General features: G+C 42.8%; 1 protein-coding gene across 1 annotated transcript; it reads left to right on the top strand.

The window, feature by feature from the left end:
- The first annotated feature begins 889 nt into the window (after positions 1-889).
- Positions 890-4,069, top strand: gpr185b (G protein-coupled receptor 185 b). The gene is made up of 2 exons (XM_030754054.1): positions 890-1,005; positions 2,709-4,069. The coding sequence occupies exon 2, from the start codon at positions 2,711-2,713 to the stop codon at positions 3,779-3,781; it is 1,071 nt and encodes a 356-aa protein (XP_030609914.1). The 5' UTR covers positions 890-1,005; positions 2,709-2,710; the 3' UTR covers positions 3,782-4,069.
- Positions 4,070-19,210: the final 15,141 nt, after the last annotated feature.

The following is a 19,210-nucleotide window of genomic DNA, read 5'->3' as shown; positions in this document are numbered from 1 at the left end:
GATTACAATAAAATAAGAGTGGCCGATAATATCTGACACAGACCTCTCACTAGGCTCGTCGGTCAGTCAGAGTGGTCAGCCGTGACTGATGTAAAGCAGAGCTGGTGGGTCAGCTCCACACAGTCTTCATGCATGGCGGTGACACATATGGGAGTGCATATGCGCGCGCGCGCGCACGTGTGATGCAGTGGTGTGCCTAGCAGCACTCTGAGATTGCATAAGCACCATCTCGCCATATAGCCAGGGTTGCCAGGTTGCGTGGTGCAGACCGCAGACACACACGCGCGGGTACTTTCTGCACATGCGCTTGCAAATATTTCTGTTCATTTTGTAGCTTTTTTTTTTCTTTTTTCTTTTTGCACACCTGGTGACGCAGAACTTGAAGTAGGAAGCAGAGGTGCGACCAGTGGGAGGAAACAGAACCTCCCACTGTCCTTTTGAGTGGGTTATCAGTCACTGTTTGATGCAAAGTGTTGCTCTGTCACCACTCCAGTCCAGAACAAATAACAACCAACTCTGCTCCTACTGAAGTAGAGGTTGTGGTAGGATTTTGTTTTTCTTTAATAATAATAGCGTAACAGTAAAAAAAAAAAGGCAACTAAAAGCTGACCTACATATAAACAGCGCAGCGAGTGCCAAACATACATAAAGTTCCCTCGCTGAAGGTGGATGTATTAATCCAATCTCACTCTCTCCGTGATTCACACACCGACCATGATGACGGTGACTGGAGGAGCGGAGACTTCTGACGTCAGACGAGGAGAATGACAAGCGCGTCCAATGAGGGGCCGAGGATGTGCAGCGCGAGGACGGAGCAGCCGACAGAAGGCTAATAACCATGCCAACGGAGGAATATAGCGCGCGACGCTGACTGGGGGAGAAACAAGAGGGGGGAAACCCCAAAAGAAGAAAATACAGAAGATACATTCACATAAAGTGGAGAATAAAGGACAAGACAGATATCCAGAGTTCTTGCAGGGGGAAGAAGAAGAAGACACGGAGCTGGTAAAAACTGTCTTTTTTTCTGTGGCGTGGTCTTCCTTCCATCCCACTTTCTCGCTCTCCTTCCTCCCCTCCTCCCCTCCCCCAATCCCTCTCGCGCGCTGGCTCAGGGACTGCACTGCCGCAGCTCAATGAAACTGATCAAGGTATTTAGGCTTTTGGTCTCTCTTTTGCTAAAACACACACACACACAGCCTACTCGCACTGGAGATAGGCAGAGCAGCGGCGTAAAGGCTCGTGATTGCTGGCCGCACTGCTTGGGGTTTTAGGGGGTGGGGGTAGGGGCTCCGGTTTGCAGAGCTCCCCGTTACCGCAGGGATGTGAGCCCCCCATCAGCTGCGGGGGTTTTGGTGCTGGTGCTGCTGCTGGTGACCTTCTGTGGACGTTTCCAGTCATTAATGGTGTATGTGTTAGCGCGCGCGTGTGGCGCGTATCTGTGCGTGCGCAGGAGCGTGAAAGCGAGCGAGGAGGACGGAGATGAAAGGGGGGGGGGGGGGGGGGGGCGAAGGAAGGGTGTGTGTGGGGGCGTTGAGGTGGGAGGTGCGAGAGGGGAGAAAATTTTTTATGAATGGAGCTACACATCCTTTTGGCGCGCCCGCGCTCGCGCGCTGGCTGCTCGGCTGAGCTAAAATTAGCGGCAGTGGCAGCATATGTGGATCAGAATCCGAATTAAGCAGCTTCTGAATGTAAATGCGGGCGCACACGCACGCGCCCCGCGCCTGGGCTCGCGCATATATACGCCACCGGTGAATAGGACAGCAGCTAAGCACCGCGCCGTGCCCCGGGACGTCATGCACCATTTTTAGAGATGCTCTAAAAATAGAATTACTTGATGATGATTTTGATTGTGAGAAACCTGAAGACCTCAGTGGTTGTCCGGCCTCTATTCGGTAGGAGTGAGCCAGATTTCAGCTTTATTGGCTCTTATTATTATTACTGACTGCTGTTTATTTTGAGTATCTGTTGGTTGCACCGTCGCGTTGCCTTGAAGCCAAAATGGCAGGAATAGTACTGCCAGTTATGGCAGTCCCTCTGTGTGTGTTTGTTTGTGTATGTGTGTGTGTGTGTTCACACCTGCTATCGTGCTGCTGCTAATTACCTGTCAGCATGTTGCTGGAGCTGCTGGTGACGTGCATGCTAAAGGGTAAAAGTGTTTTCATGAATTGCTGATGGATGAATGAATGGAAAAAAAAGTCTCATTTGTCCCTCTGTCAAAGGGGCTGGATGATATTTTCCTCCTCCTCCTCCTCCCTGCTTCCCTCATTTGTTTTGCCTTCTTCTCTCTGTCTCACATCTTCATCTACTCAGGCATTTTTGCTCACTCTCTCCTTCCTCGCTTCCACTTTCTTTTTCTCACAACAACCTCTTCGTCTCCCTTTTAGCGCTGAAAGCTTCTCCCACTGTATGCACTATTTTGCCTCCTTAACAATCTGAGTGAACTTTACTGATTTCTGTTCCATTCCCGCTCATCTCGTTTTGATCTTTCAACCCTTCATTCCTTTACATGACCCCTCATTTTCTTAAATGTTTTGTTGTCTCCCTTCTGTTTCACAAATCCTTCTGGCTTTCCTTACCCTTTTCCTTTTCTCATCTTTCTGTTGCTTCTTATTTCTGTATAACAGACACCTTCCACCTCTGTTCCAACTCATTCCTTGACACCTTTCTGACTCATCTTCCTTTTTTCCCTCCCTCCTTCGTTTCTCCAGCTATGATTCTCTCCCTGGCCGCAGCGGCAGCCATGAGTAGCGGCGGCAGTAGCAGCCTCAACTCCTCCTCTCCCCTTGACCCTTTCGACCCCTCCACCACGTGGACCCTAGTGGAGGACCCCGCCAACTCTTCGTCCGAACCCCTTGTGCAAACAGTGACCCCCGATCTCCAGCCAGCGACCACCGCTGTCGGTCTCCAGGAAGTCAGCCCGTGGGATATTGCGCTTTGCGTGACCGGGACCCTCATCTCCTGCGAGAACGCCCTGGTCATTGCCGTGCTGTTCTACACGCCGACACTCCGTGCTCCGATGTTTATCTTGATCGGATCGCTGGCGGTGGCAGATCTTCTGGCTGGCCTGGGCCTCATCTTGAACTTTGTCTTCACCTATCTGATTGACAGTTCGGTGGAGTTTGTGACGTTGCTGTCTGTTGGACTGCTGATCTCAGCATTCTCGGCTTCTGTCCTCAACATCCTTGCCATCACAGTTGACCGGTACCTGTCGCTGTACAACGCCCTGACCTATCACACTGAACGGACAGTCACCTTCACATACGTGATGGTGGTCTTCATCTGGGTGTCATGCCTCACGCTCGGTTTGCTGCCGGCGCTGGGCTGGAACTGTTTGAAAGACGAGAGCACGTGCAGCATCTGCTGGCCAGTCACTAAAAACAACGCTGTGGCGCTCGCTGTCACTTTCCTATTGGTCTTTGCCCTCATGATGCAGCTCTACCTTCAAATCTGCAAAATCGCCTTCCGCCATGCACAGCAGATTGCAGTGCAGCACCAGTTTGTGGCCATCTCCACCACCAAAGGTGTTTCCACACTGTCGGCCATCCTGTGTGCCTTCGGGGCATGCTGGCTGCCATTTGCCATGTACTCCATTGTGGCTGACTCCAGCTACCCCGTAATATACACCTACGCCACAGTCCTCCCAGCCACCTGCTGCTCTGTAATCAACCCCATCATCTATGCGTTCCGAAACCCGGACATCCAGAAGTCTCTGTGGATGGCCTGCTGTGGGTGTGTCCCATCCAACCTCTCTTTAAGACCCAGGACCTCCAGTGATGTGTAGCAGGAAAGGTTGGTGTCTGTTTAGCATGATGCTTGAGGTCGAGTCAGGGTTGGAGGAACAAGAGATGGCGAGGAGGAAAGAGGAAAGAGATTTCCTCTGCTTCTCATATCAGAGCGGGGAGGCTGATGACAGAAACTCAGCTGGCCGCTGTAAACATGGCACTGGAAGATAATGGAGAAGAGGATAATGCATTGTCAAAAAAAGAAAAAGAAAAACGATAGAGCTAATAAAGATCATGTCCTGTTTGTAGCCTTGAGAAAACCAAATGATGGAGGTTGTGTGAAAACCAACTGCAAATGCCCATTTAAAGTATCCTCATAATGGCTGTGGGAGTTGGGGCAGGAGATGGGGATGTGTCAGGTGACTTTTCAACTGGCCTCCTCTAGGGCACAAAAAGTGAGGCCTACTTCTCAAGAGTAGCATATATGTGAAGTTGATATTTAGAAAGATATGTACTAAATCTCTGTATGTCCTGAGGTTGGGCAGCACTGCATGGTTATGGAATCAGTGCAATGAGTGAAACAGTCTTAAAATACTTGTTTGTGTTTTAACTGATGTTTTTGAAATTAAGTGGTGTGTGGATAAAAATACAATGAGCTAAATATACACAAGGAATGACCTTGAAAATTCACAATGAGCTATCTTTACAGTCTTCTCCTGATAATAAAAAGAGAACATTTCCTCCCTTGAAACATTTTTAATAATGTTTCCTTCAGCTGATGCAGATTAAGTCGCTGAGTCTGCCCATTAAGACTTTTCCCAATGCCAGCAGCACAGTCTGCATTTTTTTTCCCACTGACGGAAACCCATTTCAGTGCATGAAGTTTCAGGAAAAAAAAAAAAAAAGCTAATCACATAGCATCCCTCTTCAAACATTCAAATCCAAAATGAAATCTAATCTACCAAGCTCCAAATGCATAAATAACCCCAGCTAGTTTGCTAAATCTAGAGAGGGATTTCCATATTTAGGCTGGCATGTGTTGTCCTTGGCGCAATGAAATCAAATCTGCTCCGCATTGGAGAAAAATGGGTTTCTCAGCCTGCCGCTGCGCCGTGACTGTGAAGCAGAGAGAGCTGAATTCAGCACCAAGGACAGCGCCACTGCAGAGCGCTGCTACCCTGGGAATGCTCTCTGCTGCGGGGAGGGAGAGCGCCGGAAAGTAGGCTACGCTGTTCTTTACACCCTCTTGATAGGGGAATGTGAGATGGGCCTTAAAGGAGCATTCCAGCATGATTGGAGTTTCTTTTACCCCCCTTTTTTTTATCCCCTGATGGATGAAGGTAGTTAAAAATTGTTTTTTCCCATAGTTTCTGTTATCTGATATTTTCAATTTTAAAAAGACACACGGAACAATGTTAATAGTAGGGCTGATCACTGTGGTCCAGAGAGCACAAGAGATATTTATGTTAAGTATGATTATCTTAGTATCATTCTGGTAAAACTTGTTAATTGGATCTTTTTGTAAGAACAAACTAACAGCTATCAAACTAGTGTCTCAGTTTGGATGCTTCCATACACTTAGCAGTGCGCACTATGTGCTTACTTGCATAATGTGTGAACTTTAATGAAGTAGTGTTGTCTCAAATTAAGCACAGCAAGCTATATGTTCATCAGAAATGATGACTGGATGTTAACTAGAGCCTGACTGATTTATCAGTTGTCTGATATTATCAGTTGATATGAATCATTTGACAGTTACTGGCATTGACATTTATTATGGTTGATAAGTGAAAATATGTGTTGCTCATTTGTCCACCAGAGGGCACTCTGCAGCTCTCCTTTTGGTGACAGGTGTTTGGAACACCACAAACACAAACAATCAACTGATCTGCACAGAGTTGTGTAGAATGTAAACAAGTAAATAAATAACTACACATAACAAATGTTAGGGAAGTCTGTTTATGTTTCGTGTGTCTGACAGAAAAAAATATGGGCAGATATATCAGAACATCAGGTTTTTAAATCACTAAATATTGGCATCGGTACCAGGCTTAAAAATTCTACATCATGCAATTAGCGATTATCGCGCTAGCTGCTGTACTTTTTGAAGATTTACTACCCACTTAGCCACTGACCACACATAAAACAAGATTCTTCTGCAACAAAGACACTGATTTAACACTCATAAAAACAAAGAAAACCACACTGCACATCCCATGAATGCTTAATAAAAATCTGGTGCTAGCTATTTAGCTGGTTAGCTAGCATTGGCCTGCTATCGTTGCTTTGAATGTATTGTCCTTTTGCTGTCTGAAAGTTTTTTTGTTGAGCCCTGTTCTTTTATTATGTAGCAAAAATGGCCACTATTTTGGATGAGAAGTGTAAAGAACGCCACATGTACTATGTGTAATAAATATTTGCAACAAGCTATTTAGTTGGCCAGCTAGCACTGGCCTGCCAGCGTTGCTCACAATATATCAGCCTTGTGCTGTGTGCAGTTTTTTTTTGCTGACCCCACTTTTTAAGCTGCATACGCACCGGATGTGATTAGAATTAACGTGGCGACTAGAGACCATAGAAAGTAAAAGACATTCAGTGACTTTGAGTGGCTGAAATAACCGCTGGCAATGTGTAGTGAAATTTTTTTAAATCCCCAGGGCAGCGATTAAAGTGACTACCAATGAGAACAGGACACACTGACTGACATATACCTATTACTAAATATGTTTGAGAGTTACCTAGGCCAGCAGCACCTGGAAAGTCGGCAAGCGGCCGGCTGTCAGCTTCAAAACAATGTGTGGCAAGCAAATTGCTTCCAGTGTGGATGCAGCTTTTGCTATGTAGCAAAAAAAGGTGACTGTTCAGGGTAAAATTTGTGTAGAGCATACCAAATTAAACTTTTTTGACCCGTTCTTCAGTAGGTATTCGCAGTGTAGCTGTATGTTGTTCAAACTGTCAGATCTAATGACTGCTCTGATGGAAACCCTGTCATAATGCACAATCATGAATGCAATTAATTACCAAATATATGTGTCTAGGAGCGAGACTAACAAAGAGCACGCTTACAAAAAAATTACTCCAGTCATGCTGAAATGATATGAAAAAATCCACTTGGGGTCCTAGAGTGCCACCTAGACCCCGTCCTCTGTGTTCTCCCTTTGTATATGATCAGCAGAAATTCTCATGGGTCCCATGAGTAAAATGAGCCTTTCTGACAAAAAGGTGAGAGCAGCTGATGTTTTTCTGAAGCAAACAGGACCTCTGTGTTTTTCTGCAATTTCCATAAAGCTGTTTTGGCCATGCGGCTCTAAAGTTAGACAGCACTCCGGCTCCACTGGCCGATTGATTTTACATTAGCTGAGCTGAGCACAATCCATATAGAAAAGGTCGTTTTTCCAACGGGCAGCTTTGGATGGCTACAGTATGTTTTAAGTTATACTTGCTATGCTTGTGCAAAAAGTGCATCAGTAAATTCACAGTGGATGCGTTTTATATTATTACTAAATATTTGCAAAGCTTACACTTAATGCCATAGAATATGTCATGCGTTCAGGGGAAATGGCAAAAGTCTATATAATAAGAATGAAACAAAACATCATGTGGTCTAAATTCCTCTGGCTTCCATTTTAATTTTCCTACATGCAGCCTGTCAGCAGTAGCTGGATACCTTCTGCTCGCGCGCGCACGTACGCACACACTCTCGCACACACACACACACACACACAAACACACACACAGGCGCACACACTCACACACACACACACACACAGTCTCGCCCCGCCTTGAAGAAGCAGTGCAGCTCTGCCGCGGGCCACCTCTGAAGGCTCGGTGGGTTAATGAGAAGCAAGAGAGGCGAGGTGACGTGGCGTGAAATAGAAACGCCAGGCGAGACGCGCTTTAACGCAACCTTAGGTCACATCCACCACACACCCAATCAGGATGAAGTTATTTCCCACTGAAAGGGCATCATGCACGTTAAATCCAGCTAATGATAATAACATCTGAGCAGTAATGGTACCTGGAGCTGGCCTAATGTACAGAGTATGCTGTGAGGATGAGTCGGAGAAGGGATTTATTGCCAACCTCGATCTGCATTTAAATGATCTATGGGGATACTTTTCACTCTCCTGTTCCTCTGAGCAACCTCAGAGAGAGTTGCAATGACTAAGCTGTTGGCATGCTGCTAATATACATGTGTGGGAGGTGTACTGGCTTTGGGAAAATAGTTTATGGAAACTGGGCTGTAGTTTAAAACTACAACACTAAGACTGAGCATAGGAAAAAACTGAAGGTTGTTACTGTAACTACAGGGAGTCACTACTTCCAAATTCAATGCTTTCTACCAAATAATAAACATTACAAAGTGAAAGCAAAGAATATGTACTCAATGAAACTTTGGAAATGGCGCACAGGAGAAGCAGGTATTTTCTTTTTCTATACTGTAAATTAAAGCTTAGAGTAGATGTGTTTTCTACTTTTCTTGGCAGGAAGCAACAATCATTTTTTTGGAGAAGTTGTTAGCAGAACAACAGCTACACAAGTTTCTGTCAGTGATTTCCTTTGGAAAGGCAGAATCATTCGTGTCTTATTTGTATTTCTGTTTGTTTGGTTTTGGCCTTATTGGAACAACAACAACAAAGGAAACTCCTTCGCAATAATGTCCAACTGTGTTTTGCTGTGTACACAAAAGCCACAACTGAGAAACAGAGAGAGAAATAGAAGCAGTCGGCATTGGAAGATTTGCAGAATAATTCAAAGTAAATGTTTCAAAGCAACAAATGACACATTGGGTTTTATTTGAAAGAAATATTATTCTGGCTGCCTGGCCAGGGTTTTCCAAAAAAGCATCTCAACATTAGTGGATCATGGAAGTTGGACAAATATGAAATAAATGCTCCATTTCTATTTTTTAGATGGTCTACTGCAGACAGAAACCTCTAAAATAAGATTTATCTGCAGCCATTTCACTAATTTTAGAATTAAATTATAATACAATATAAAAGTTGAACGAGTTGCTGGTTTGACCTCTTCCTTTCCTCTCTCTATTGCTCAATCACTGCATTGATGGAACTGCCTAATGGTAAACGTCCTGCATCAATTATTAAGTGAAATACTTTCAGTTACTCTGAGGCTGGAAACATGATGTGGATGAAATTTGGCACTTTTGGGAAGCTTGGTGAACCACAGTTGTGTCCATGCATGAGAGTTGACTGAACATATTTCACACAGGAAACTGATGCAGATCCTTTTGGCACACAGTTCTCTTGTATGCACAATGATATGTAAGACTTGCCTAGTCACCTGTGTTTGGAAATGCTAGATGGGACATGCAGAGCAGCTACAGATTGAGGTAGTTTCTAATGGATGGTCAGTGGTGCCAGCGTTACAGTTTGGCCTTTTAATTGTAATGGTGAAAGAAGTTCTGCACTAGCAGCTATGTGACATTCAAACTCATCTTCTTCCTCTTAAAGGCTAACCAAAACTATGTCTAGAATCATGAAGCAGAACTGGATTAAAAGGAAATTAATATGGGGTGTAGACTCTGTAAGGCCACCTAGAAATCTTAGTCACAGGAAGTCACCAGCTTTTGGGCATTTGAAATTGTCTTGACTCCAGATAAGGCATGGAAACACCAGAATTTACAATTTTAATGTATAAATTTAATACCTATTTATGATGTTGACACAAACTGTCTTGATAGTCCTGACTTTCAAAAGAAACAAAACAGGTATAAAAATTTCTCTGTAGCCACCATATGTCAACTATTGGCAACTAATGGGCATAACTTGTATGATCCCAATTTATCATAATTTACAAAATTTAACTCATTTTTTGTTCACTGTGCCCTGAAACTAGTGACTCGGACCATAAACTCATCATAAAAAGTCACAGGGAAATGGAGGCGAGGGCCATTTTCCCAAAGATGTCAATGCAGTTTACCAGTGACACTCAGCAAGTAACAAAGTAGACTCACTATGAGTGAGTGTTGAGCATTTTCACCATTGCATCTTGGCTGCAAAAAACAGATGTGATGAGGGGTGGGTGTGAATGTGAAACTGTGGCAGCTAATCACCTTTGACTGACAAATTGTTAGCCAATGAGCCAATGTTTTCATACCACAGATAGTCCTCCTTTTTGAAACATAGTATGACTAGTGGGTTGTCAGCTAGCATGTTGGCAACATGTTGGCATTTCAGTATGTTACACACTAATCACATATTTTATGAAAATAAACAGTCCAATTTAACTTTCTTGTGTGGCCAAGCCTTAAGATGGGGTCATTTTTATTTTAAAATTTATCAGGGGATAACATAATTCTCTGCGGGCTGAAATATTTGCCAACCTCATGTCTCCTATTGAAAAGCTAATTTGCAGCTCAAGGTAAATAAAGCTGTAACGGAAATTAAAGGATTTTGATTTTCACACTACTTTGTGTGTCCCTTGTCAGTCTATGGCATTCCACAATGCTAAAGCAAAACTCACACTGTTCATTTGATCCAACTCAAAATCTTAAATCTAAAAGAACAAATGAGCTTGCATGTCTTAACGAGCCTGCGGAAATCTGATCAAACACTGCAGTGACTGATCAGCTGCAATGAATTCCAGCTGTATTTCAAACATTGTCCCATCTGGCATGTCCATCAAGCAGTTGGTTTAACAATTAATAAGACTCATCTGTGAATATGCCACTACTCAGTCTACCATTCCTGGGACAGGCGTGGAGCGACCACTCACTGTGTGTGTGTGTGTGTGTGTGTGTGTGTGTGTGTGTGTGTGTGTGTGTGTGTGTGTGTGTGTGTGTGTGGAGAGGGGGGTGTTACGTGTGAGCCCAGGATCATAGCCAATTGTAATGAACCATAGCAACTCTCACTGTAAACACAAACACGCAGAATGGCTTTTGTCAGCCGCTATACAGGACTATAATTCAGTTTTAAAAAAAGAAAAATACTGTGTGTGTGTGTGTGTGTGTGTTTGTGTGCGTGTGTGTGTGTGTGTTATTTTTCTTATGCAATGCTGTACAGAAATGTATATTTTTGTAATGTTCATCAGGGCATGAGTTACAAGACATGGTCGCTGCTGTGAGTTTGTTGTGAGTGTGTGTTTCTTCCTCTTCTTCTGTGTTCTTCCTATAAACAAATGTCAAAAGTTTCTTTGGGGAAAAAAAATAGTTGTGTGTCAGATATGCTTAAAAAAGTGCCATATTTTTTGACTTTCTAGTGTCTTATTTTTGGTTTGTATTTATCTAATTTTATCAAAGAGGTGAAGTCTTAGAATCAGTAAATGTTTCCATTGTTTTTTTTGGGTTTTTTTTTTTTTTGCTCTAACTTCAGACTCTCCTCCATAAAAACACAAATCTTGATACAGATGGCAGTGAAGTGAACGGTTTTATGTTGTTTTTTTTTTAAAGAAAAGCACCTGCACTAATCGGCAGGGAGGCGGAGGGTTCGTGAGTAGCGGTTTTACGTCACAGAGTCAGCTCTCCGGTGACGTCATTTTGTCTGAGTCGTGTCTAAGAGAGCAGGTCGTTTCAAAGACACCCACTCCTTCTCCCTCTTCCTCCTCCTTTTCAAAAACGTCCTGGTTACTTCTCCTCCCCAGTGCTTTCCCTCGCCTGCACTTCTCCCTTTCTTTAGACCACCCCCCCCCCCCCCCCCCCCCCCCCCCCCCCCCTTAATTCCCCCTTCTTTTTTCATTCACTTTGCTTTTGCTGTCCTCAACTCCCGCCTCCCTCTGTCTCTTTCTCTTGTCTAACATTTTTGCTATCCTTGGCCTGCAGGAAGCTAGTCGGTCAGGCGCCGTCTAAAAATAGTCCCCACCGAAAGACCGAAAGCAGATTAAAAAAAAAGAGAGAGAAAAGAAAAATGAGGGGTGGGAGTAAATAAGTAGAAATCAGTCAGAGGGCAGAGGCAAACCTTCACTTTGCTGCAGTCGACAGAAACATTGCTGGTCGTCGTCTTCTTTCACGTCTATTTTTATACAGTTTCCTTATCCATCCTTTAAAGCCTCTTTCATTTCTTGTGAGCACAAGCATTTACATATTTTTTTTTTTTTTTTAAAGCAGGGTTTGGGGCGAGTGCCTACAGCAAATAAGCAGGACCAGCTAAACTGTAAGCCAGGCAAGCTTATAATGTTTCCTCTCTGTAACCTGCAACCTGGCAGAGATTGTCAATCGATTAAAAAAAAAAAAAGAAAACACACACACATTACAGAGCTAATTTTCTATCGGACCGAGTATGGCCTTCATAGAAAAAAAACAAAAAACAAATCGTTGTTTTATGCATCAGATGTTGGTCTGGATGAGCAGCAGCGCGCGTGCACGAGAATCACGGGTGTTATTGGGTAATGATACTGTGATGTCAGAGACCTGATGTGATGTTCTTGAATCATTCTTCCTTAATTTCTGTGATTTCTACTGTGTTTGCTTTCGTTTCCGCCTTTTGGCTTTTGTGTCGCGACACGGTCGGTTCATGATTAAAAAGTACAAATGCACTTTATAAGATGGACATGTTACACATTGCACTTGTAAATGTCGAATGTAAAACCTTGAAGAGAAAGATTTATTTTTACTATTGTAAATAAATAAAAAGAATTTAAAAAAAGAGACTGCAAAAAAAGAAAAACTGGATAATAATTTGCCAAATAAAATTAAAAGAATAAAAAGGGGAGAACTGTTATGCTTTTTTTTTTTTCTGGAGTGGAGTAACGTCAGTGTTTGTAGGTTGTATGACATTATCTGCGTGTGGGTGTCATTTCGAGTGTGTGTGTGGGGATTATGAGTGCGTGTGAGTCAATATTGCGGGTCACTGTAGTGGAAAGGAAAGCCTGGGAATAAAAAAAGAGTGCTGCTGAATTATTAAACCACTCCCTGCTTGCGTAACAGCAGAAAAGGCGAGATATACCGGCAGGGAGAAATGGGATCGGGAAAGAAAAGGGAAGATTCCAATAAAATATGCGACACACACATACACACACACACGCACACGCACACACACACGCACGACATTACCGAAGAAGAAAACGTGAAGCCTAGAGGGAGAGGTGGACGGGAAAGGCGTGAGAAAGTGTGTGTGTGTTTGTATGTGTGACAAGTAGCCTAAAAACATAAAGAAACACCAATTTGTGTGCTCCTCGCCTCTTTAGGTGGGTATGTGTGTGTGTGTGTGTGTGTGTGTGTATTCCCTAGAGACAAAGCCAGCCGTGGAGAGGGTGCTGCGGACGTGTGTGCTGGGTGGGGTCTTAATAAATAATTAACAGCGCTGCGGAATCAGTGACGCAGGTGAGCTTGTTTATCGTTTAACCTTTAATTAAGTTTTCAATAAACACATTTGCCTGCTAGTGTGTGGGTGACAGCGTGACACTTTAAAGGTGATGCTCAAACTCCTTGACTCACCTCTATGCGGTCTCTACATGGTGGCGAAGAGCTCCACCGTGTGGCCAGAGGTGAGTACTGCAAGTCAGGTGATGAAGGGGGAAAAGACGCAGCATACGCCCACACACACACACACACACACACACACACACACACACACACACACACACACACACACACACACACACAATGCACTTCTTTTACGTCATTACAGCAGCTCTCGCAACAGGCACAAAGCAAACACCTTTTCTTATCCTTACTGTCTCCTCACTCTATGCATCCATATTCTCTGTCTCTCTCTCTCAGTGAGTCACTGCACTCTCTCCACCATCTGCTGCAGGATGCTGCAAATCACCTCTATGTGTGTGCATGTGTTCAAGGGAGAAATGAGAGCACAGAAGGTGGTGATATTCCTGCATCTGTCGTGTCTGACTCAACACACACACACACACACACCCTGACCCTGATGTAAAATTGTAATTAACATTTGATTGGAACCTGTGACGATGACTTTCGAGGAAATGATTCACGAGTGGAGATTATTAACAAGTCACTGATCTGACATGTTCAGACTTTTCCAGGAACTCTTTTCTTTTCCGTAAATGGAAACAAACTAGCATTTAATACATTTGATCCTGAAAAATGTGACGACTTAATTCTTGTTGATTAATGCTACTGTGGCATACAGAAACAATTCACCTTCGGGCTCACACGCAAAGGATTTGGTGTGATAAGCTTTAATTCTAAAAAAACAAAATGCAACTATATACCACAGAACTTTCAAAGCTTCATAAGCTACTCAGCTGCCTTCTAAATTCATGGCTGACAAGTTTATTTAAAGTGGATCTATTATGCTTTTTTCTATTTATTGTCATATATATTCTGCCACAGTGGTGGATGCGCAAAATAAACATGACCAAAATTTCAAATAACTGATCATAACTGATCAGCATATAGTTATGGTCAAAAGTTCATTGGTTCAGTACATCCACTCATCATGGGCATAAATGTGATGGTAACTTCGGGCTTTTAATGATTTCGATGAACTGTTCTTTTTCCAGGGTGGAATGATTGTACAGCACACATCTTCAATGTTTTTAGAAAATGAGAATTGGGTGCACACGTTTGGATATTCTCTAATCCACACAGGACCAAGTATGCATCCAGGCTCAAATATATACACACACCTCCACTAATATTTGGTTAAGTGTCTCTTAGCAAGTTGCACCTCAATCAGATGCTTTAGGTAGCCATCAACAAGCTTCTGGCATAATTCTGGATGGATATTTGACCAGTCTTCTTGGCAGAATTGGTGGAGTTCATTTAAATTGGTTGGTTTCCTGGCATAGACTCAGGTTTTAAGTATAGTCTACAAATTTTCAACAGGGCTGAGGTCGTGGTTTTGGGAAGACCATTCTGGAAGCTTAATGTTAGCCTGCTTCATTCATTCCAGAGACAGTTTTGATGTGTGTTTGGGATCATGGTCCTGTCAGAACACCCAGTTCTGTTTACCTGCACCCAGTTGAGTGCTGGTGAACGTGTCCAATTCAAACATTTTCCTGTTGATTTGAGGTGAAGCTGAAGAATTTGGAGGTAGTCCTCCTTCTGTATTATTCCATCCACTATGTGCAATGTACTGTACCAGTACCACTGGCAGCTAATCAGGCCCAGAGTATGATGCTTCCACCATCATGCTTGACAGTTGGTACAGTGTTCTTAGGTTTGAAAGCCTCACCTTTACTCCTCCAAACATATCTCTTCTCATTTTGGCCAAATAGCCCAATCTTTCATTTATTGATGCTTCAATCTTAAGTATGATCAATCTGTCTTTATTAGTTTGCTATGTACCACAGTCTTTTAAGGTGGAAGTAATTAAACCATTACTTAAAAAGCCATCACTTGACCCAGCTGTCTTAGCTAATTATAGTCCAATCTCCTACCTTCATTTTCTCTCAAAGATTCTTGAAAGAGTAGTTGTAAAACAGCTAACTGCTCATCTGCAGAGGAACGGTTTATTTGAAGAGTTTCAGTCAGGTTTCAGAATTCATCACAGTACAGAAACAGCATTAGTGAAGGTTACAAATGATCTTCTTACAGACTCTGACAGTGGACTCATCTCTGTTCTTGTCCTGTTAGACCTCAGTGCACCTTTTGATACTGCTGACCATAACATTTTATTACAGAGATTAGCGCATACCATAGGTATTAAAGGTACTGCACTGCAGTGGTTTGAATCATATTTATCTAATAGACTCCAATTTGTTCATGTAAACAAACTGTTCATAACTCCTCCTTGCAGTCCATTTATGAAGAGTCTGTGCTCAGACTTGCTCGGAGGGTATTGTCCGACCCCGCTCACATCCTCAACCCGCAATACGAACTGTTACCATCTGGCAAACGGTTTAGAACCCCGGCTTGTAGACTTAATAGATTTAAAAACTCATTTGTTCCTACATCAATTAGATTATTAAATAAAGTAGGCATATCATTTTTGTCATGCTCTGATGCTCTAGCTAACTGATTTGTTGGCTCGCTCACTGTAGGAATGTATGTGGGAATGCAACATGTGCAATATGTGTTCTATTGTTTTAGTGTTTCTGACTGTTTTTATTGAATTTATATATTTTTTTTTAGGGGGGGGTATTTATGCACTTTTGAAATTACTTTTATTGTTATACTGTATTATTGTGGTAGCAGCTTTTTTTTTTGTACGATGTCCAAGACAAATTTCCCTGTGGGGACAATAAAGTATATTTGATTGATTGATTGATAAATGGGGAGTCTTCTTCAGACAGTAAGGTTAATTATGGAGTTCCACAGGGTTCTGTGCTAGGACCAATTTTATTTACATTATACATGCTTCCCTTAGTCAGTATTATTAGAGAGCATGGCATACATTTTCATTGTTATGTAGATGATACTCAGCTTTACCTATCAATGAAGCTAGACGACACATATCAATTAGTTAAACTGCAGGAATGTCTGAAGACATTAAGGCCTGGATGACCTCTAATTTCCTGCTTCTAAATTCAGATAAAACTGAAGTTCTTCTGCTTGGCTCCACAAATCTTAGAAACATGGTGTCGAACCAGAGACTTACTCTGGATGGCATTACTTTGGCCTCCAGTAACACTGTGAGAAATCCTGGAGTCATTTTTGACCAGGATATGTCCTTCAATGCACATATTAAACAAATATGTAGGACCGCTTTTTTGCATTTGTGCAATATTTCTAAAATTTGAAACATACTTTCTCAGAGTGATGCTGAAAAGCTAATTCATGCATTTATTACTCCTAGGCTGGATTATTGCAATTAATTTTATTCTTTTTTGTTTCATTCAGGTCATCCTTCTTCGCTGTACTTGAGCTGCTGTAATGCAAAAATTTCCCCATCATGGGATCAATAAAGTTTTATCCTATCATTATCAGGCTGTCCTAAAAGCTCCCTGAAAAGCCTTCAGCTGATATAAAATGCTGCAGCAGGAGTACTGACAAGGTCTTGAATAATCAGGCCCCATCTTACCTTAAAGACCTCATATTACTGTATCACCCCAACAGAGCACTTCACTCTCAGACTGCTGGCTTACTTGTGGTTCCTAGGATACTTAAGAGTAGAATGGGAGGCAGAGCCTTCAGCTTTCAGGGGCCTCTTCTGTGGAACCAGCTTCCAGCTTGGATTCGGGAGACAGACACCCTTTCTATTTTTAAGATTAGGCCTAAAACTTTCCTTTTTGATCAAGCTTATAGTTAGGGCTGGATCAGGTGACCCTGAACCTTCCCTTAGTTATGCTGCAATAGGCTTAGGCTGCTGGGGGGTTCCCATGATGTGTTCCCATGAGTGTTTCTTCTTATTCACCTCTTTTTACTCTGTTTATACTCTTCTCTGCATGTAATCATTAGTTGTTATTAATCACTGGCTCTTTTCCACAGCATGCCTTTTGTCCTGTCTCTCTCCCCTCAGCCCCAACCAGTCGCGGCAGATGACTGCCCCTCCCTGAGCCTGGTTCTGCTGGAGGTTTCTTCCTGTTAAAAGGGAGTTTTTCCTTCCCACTGCTGGCAAATGCTTGCTCATAGGGGGTCATTTTGATTGTTGGGTTTTCTGTGTAATTATTGTAGGATCTTTACCTTAAAATATAAAGCGCCTTGAGGCGACTGTTCGTTGGGATTTGGCGCCATTTAAATAAAATTGAATTTGTCTCATCTGACCATAAAAAATTTCTCCAGAGGGCATACGGCTTGTCCATGTGGGCAGCTGCAAATTTCAGTGAAGCTCAAAGGTGTCAATTTCGGAGCAATGCAAAACTCTCTTCACTGTGGACGGTGACACTGGTGTTCCAGCAGTTTCCAGTTCATGGCAGGCTTCAGTCTTGGTAGTTCCTGGGTTGTTCCTGAACACCCTAACCAATTTCCTCTCATCTGATTTGTTTGGGTCTTCTTCCAGAACCAGGGAAAGTGGTGACACATCTGAATAACTTGTAATTACGTACAATTGCTAAAACTGATAATCTTGGAATCTGCAGTTGTTTAATGGCTCCAAGAGACCTGTTTGGCATTTAAGTATTTCTGTAAAGTCAAAGTATGCAAAAGAATGAATTGTAATCACAAGTCTGTGCTGTCTCTATAGAAAAAAAAAATACTCAGGAATAACAATCCAGTCAAGTTGTTACCACTGACGTTAGTCTTTACTGGGCTTCTTAGACTTTGCTTCTGTGATCTTTACTTAACCAGCATGAATGGAGGTGTCATGGTGGGCGGTGAGACAGGCAGGGATGGGCCCGGACGCAGGACTCCAAAAGGGGTGCAACTTAAAAGGTATTTATTAAAGAATAAAATAAATAACAAAAATCCACTTGGGAGCCAGACCAGAGCAAAAGCAATGCATGGGAACAAAAACACTCCACCAAGACAAACATCAACGACACAACAACAAGCAGATGAAACACAGGACTTAAATACACCTGGGAATAACGACGGAAAGTGGAAACAGCAGGGAGCACAGCTGAACGCGACACTGATGAGACAAGGGGAAGCAAAACTAAACGCACTGCACAAGAAACAAGACTTTACCAAAATAAAGCAGGAAGTGGACACCAAGACACCAGAACTTGACAAACCTGAACCACAATTACAAAAACACTGGGCACAGCCCAGGACCGTGACAGGAGGTTCCTGGTCCTATGTGAGTATTCAGAAAATGTCCACCATTGAGAGCTGGTGAACATGTTTTGGATGCTCTCTCACTTTAGCCTTCAGTTCTGGAAATGGCATGATTTAATGCTTATTCTCCATTATTTCCTTGCCCACTTTCATCCATCCATTTTATTCCACTTATCCTGTTCAGGGTCATGGTGGAGCTGGAGCCTTCCCAGCATTCACACCTACAGCAAACATAGAATCATCAGTTAATCTAACCTAGCACATGTTCTTTGGACTGTGGGAGGAAGCTGGAGTACCCGGAGAAACTCCTCACAGACACATGGAGAACATAAAAACTCCACACAGAAAGGCCCCAGCCAGCCGGTGGATTTGAACCAAAGGACCTTCTTGCTGTGAGTTGACAGTGCCACACACTCTTCATCCACTTATAGCACAAAATACATCTTTGAGGTACAAGTATGTATGAAGGTCATGTGGTAGTAGAGGGTTAGGAGGATGATGCATGTATGTAAGGGTATGAAGATTATCTCAAGAATTCCTCAACAGCATGTTATTTTAGGTCAGCTGCTGCTTAGTGAAGTCTCATTCAGAACTCTCAAGTGGAGTGTTACTGCCATTGCCATTTTGCTGTTTTCATTATGGACACAAAGATCAAGAAGGGTGGATGTTATTGAGATCAATCACTGCTTTAGCTTCTTTTTTCACTCTAACGGAGACCGAAACTTACAAAATGAAATTCATGCTCTTATTCAAGACTTTAAACTAGTAAACAAGTCCATAAACTTACGAGATAAGGTACTGAGGTCACAGATCATAAAGCCAAATAATTGTTCTCTCATAGGCTTCTGTACAACTGGATGCATTTTTGCAACCAGAGGAGTTGCCCCCTGTTGGCCATTAGAAAGACTGCAGGTTTAAGGCATCACTTTTGAGGCCCAGAAGCTAGTCTATGAAATGAACT

This window comes from Archocentrus centrarchus, chromosome 18 (assembly GCF_007364275.1).
Source record: "Archocentrus centrarchus isolate MPI-CPG fArcCen1 chromosome 18, fArcCen1, whole genome shotgun sequence".
NCBI classification, from domain to species: Eukaryota; Metazoa; Chordata; class Actinopteri; order Cichliformes; family Cichlidae; genus Archocentrus; species Archocentrus centrarchus.
The sequence above is the reverse complement of the archived record's forward strand: the minus strand, read 5'-3'. Positions and strand labels throughout refer to the sequence as shown.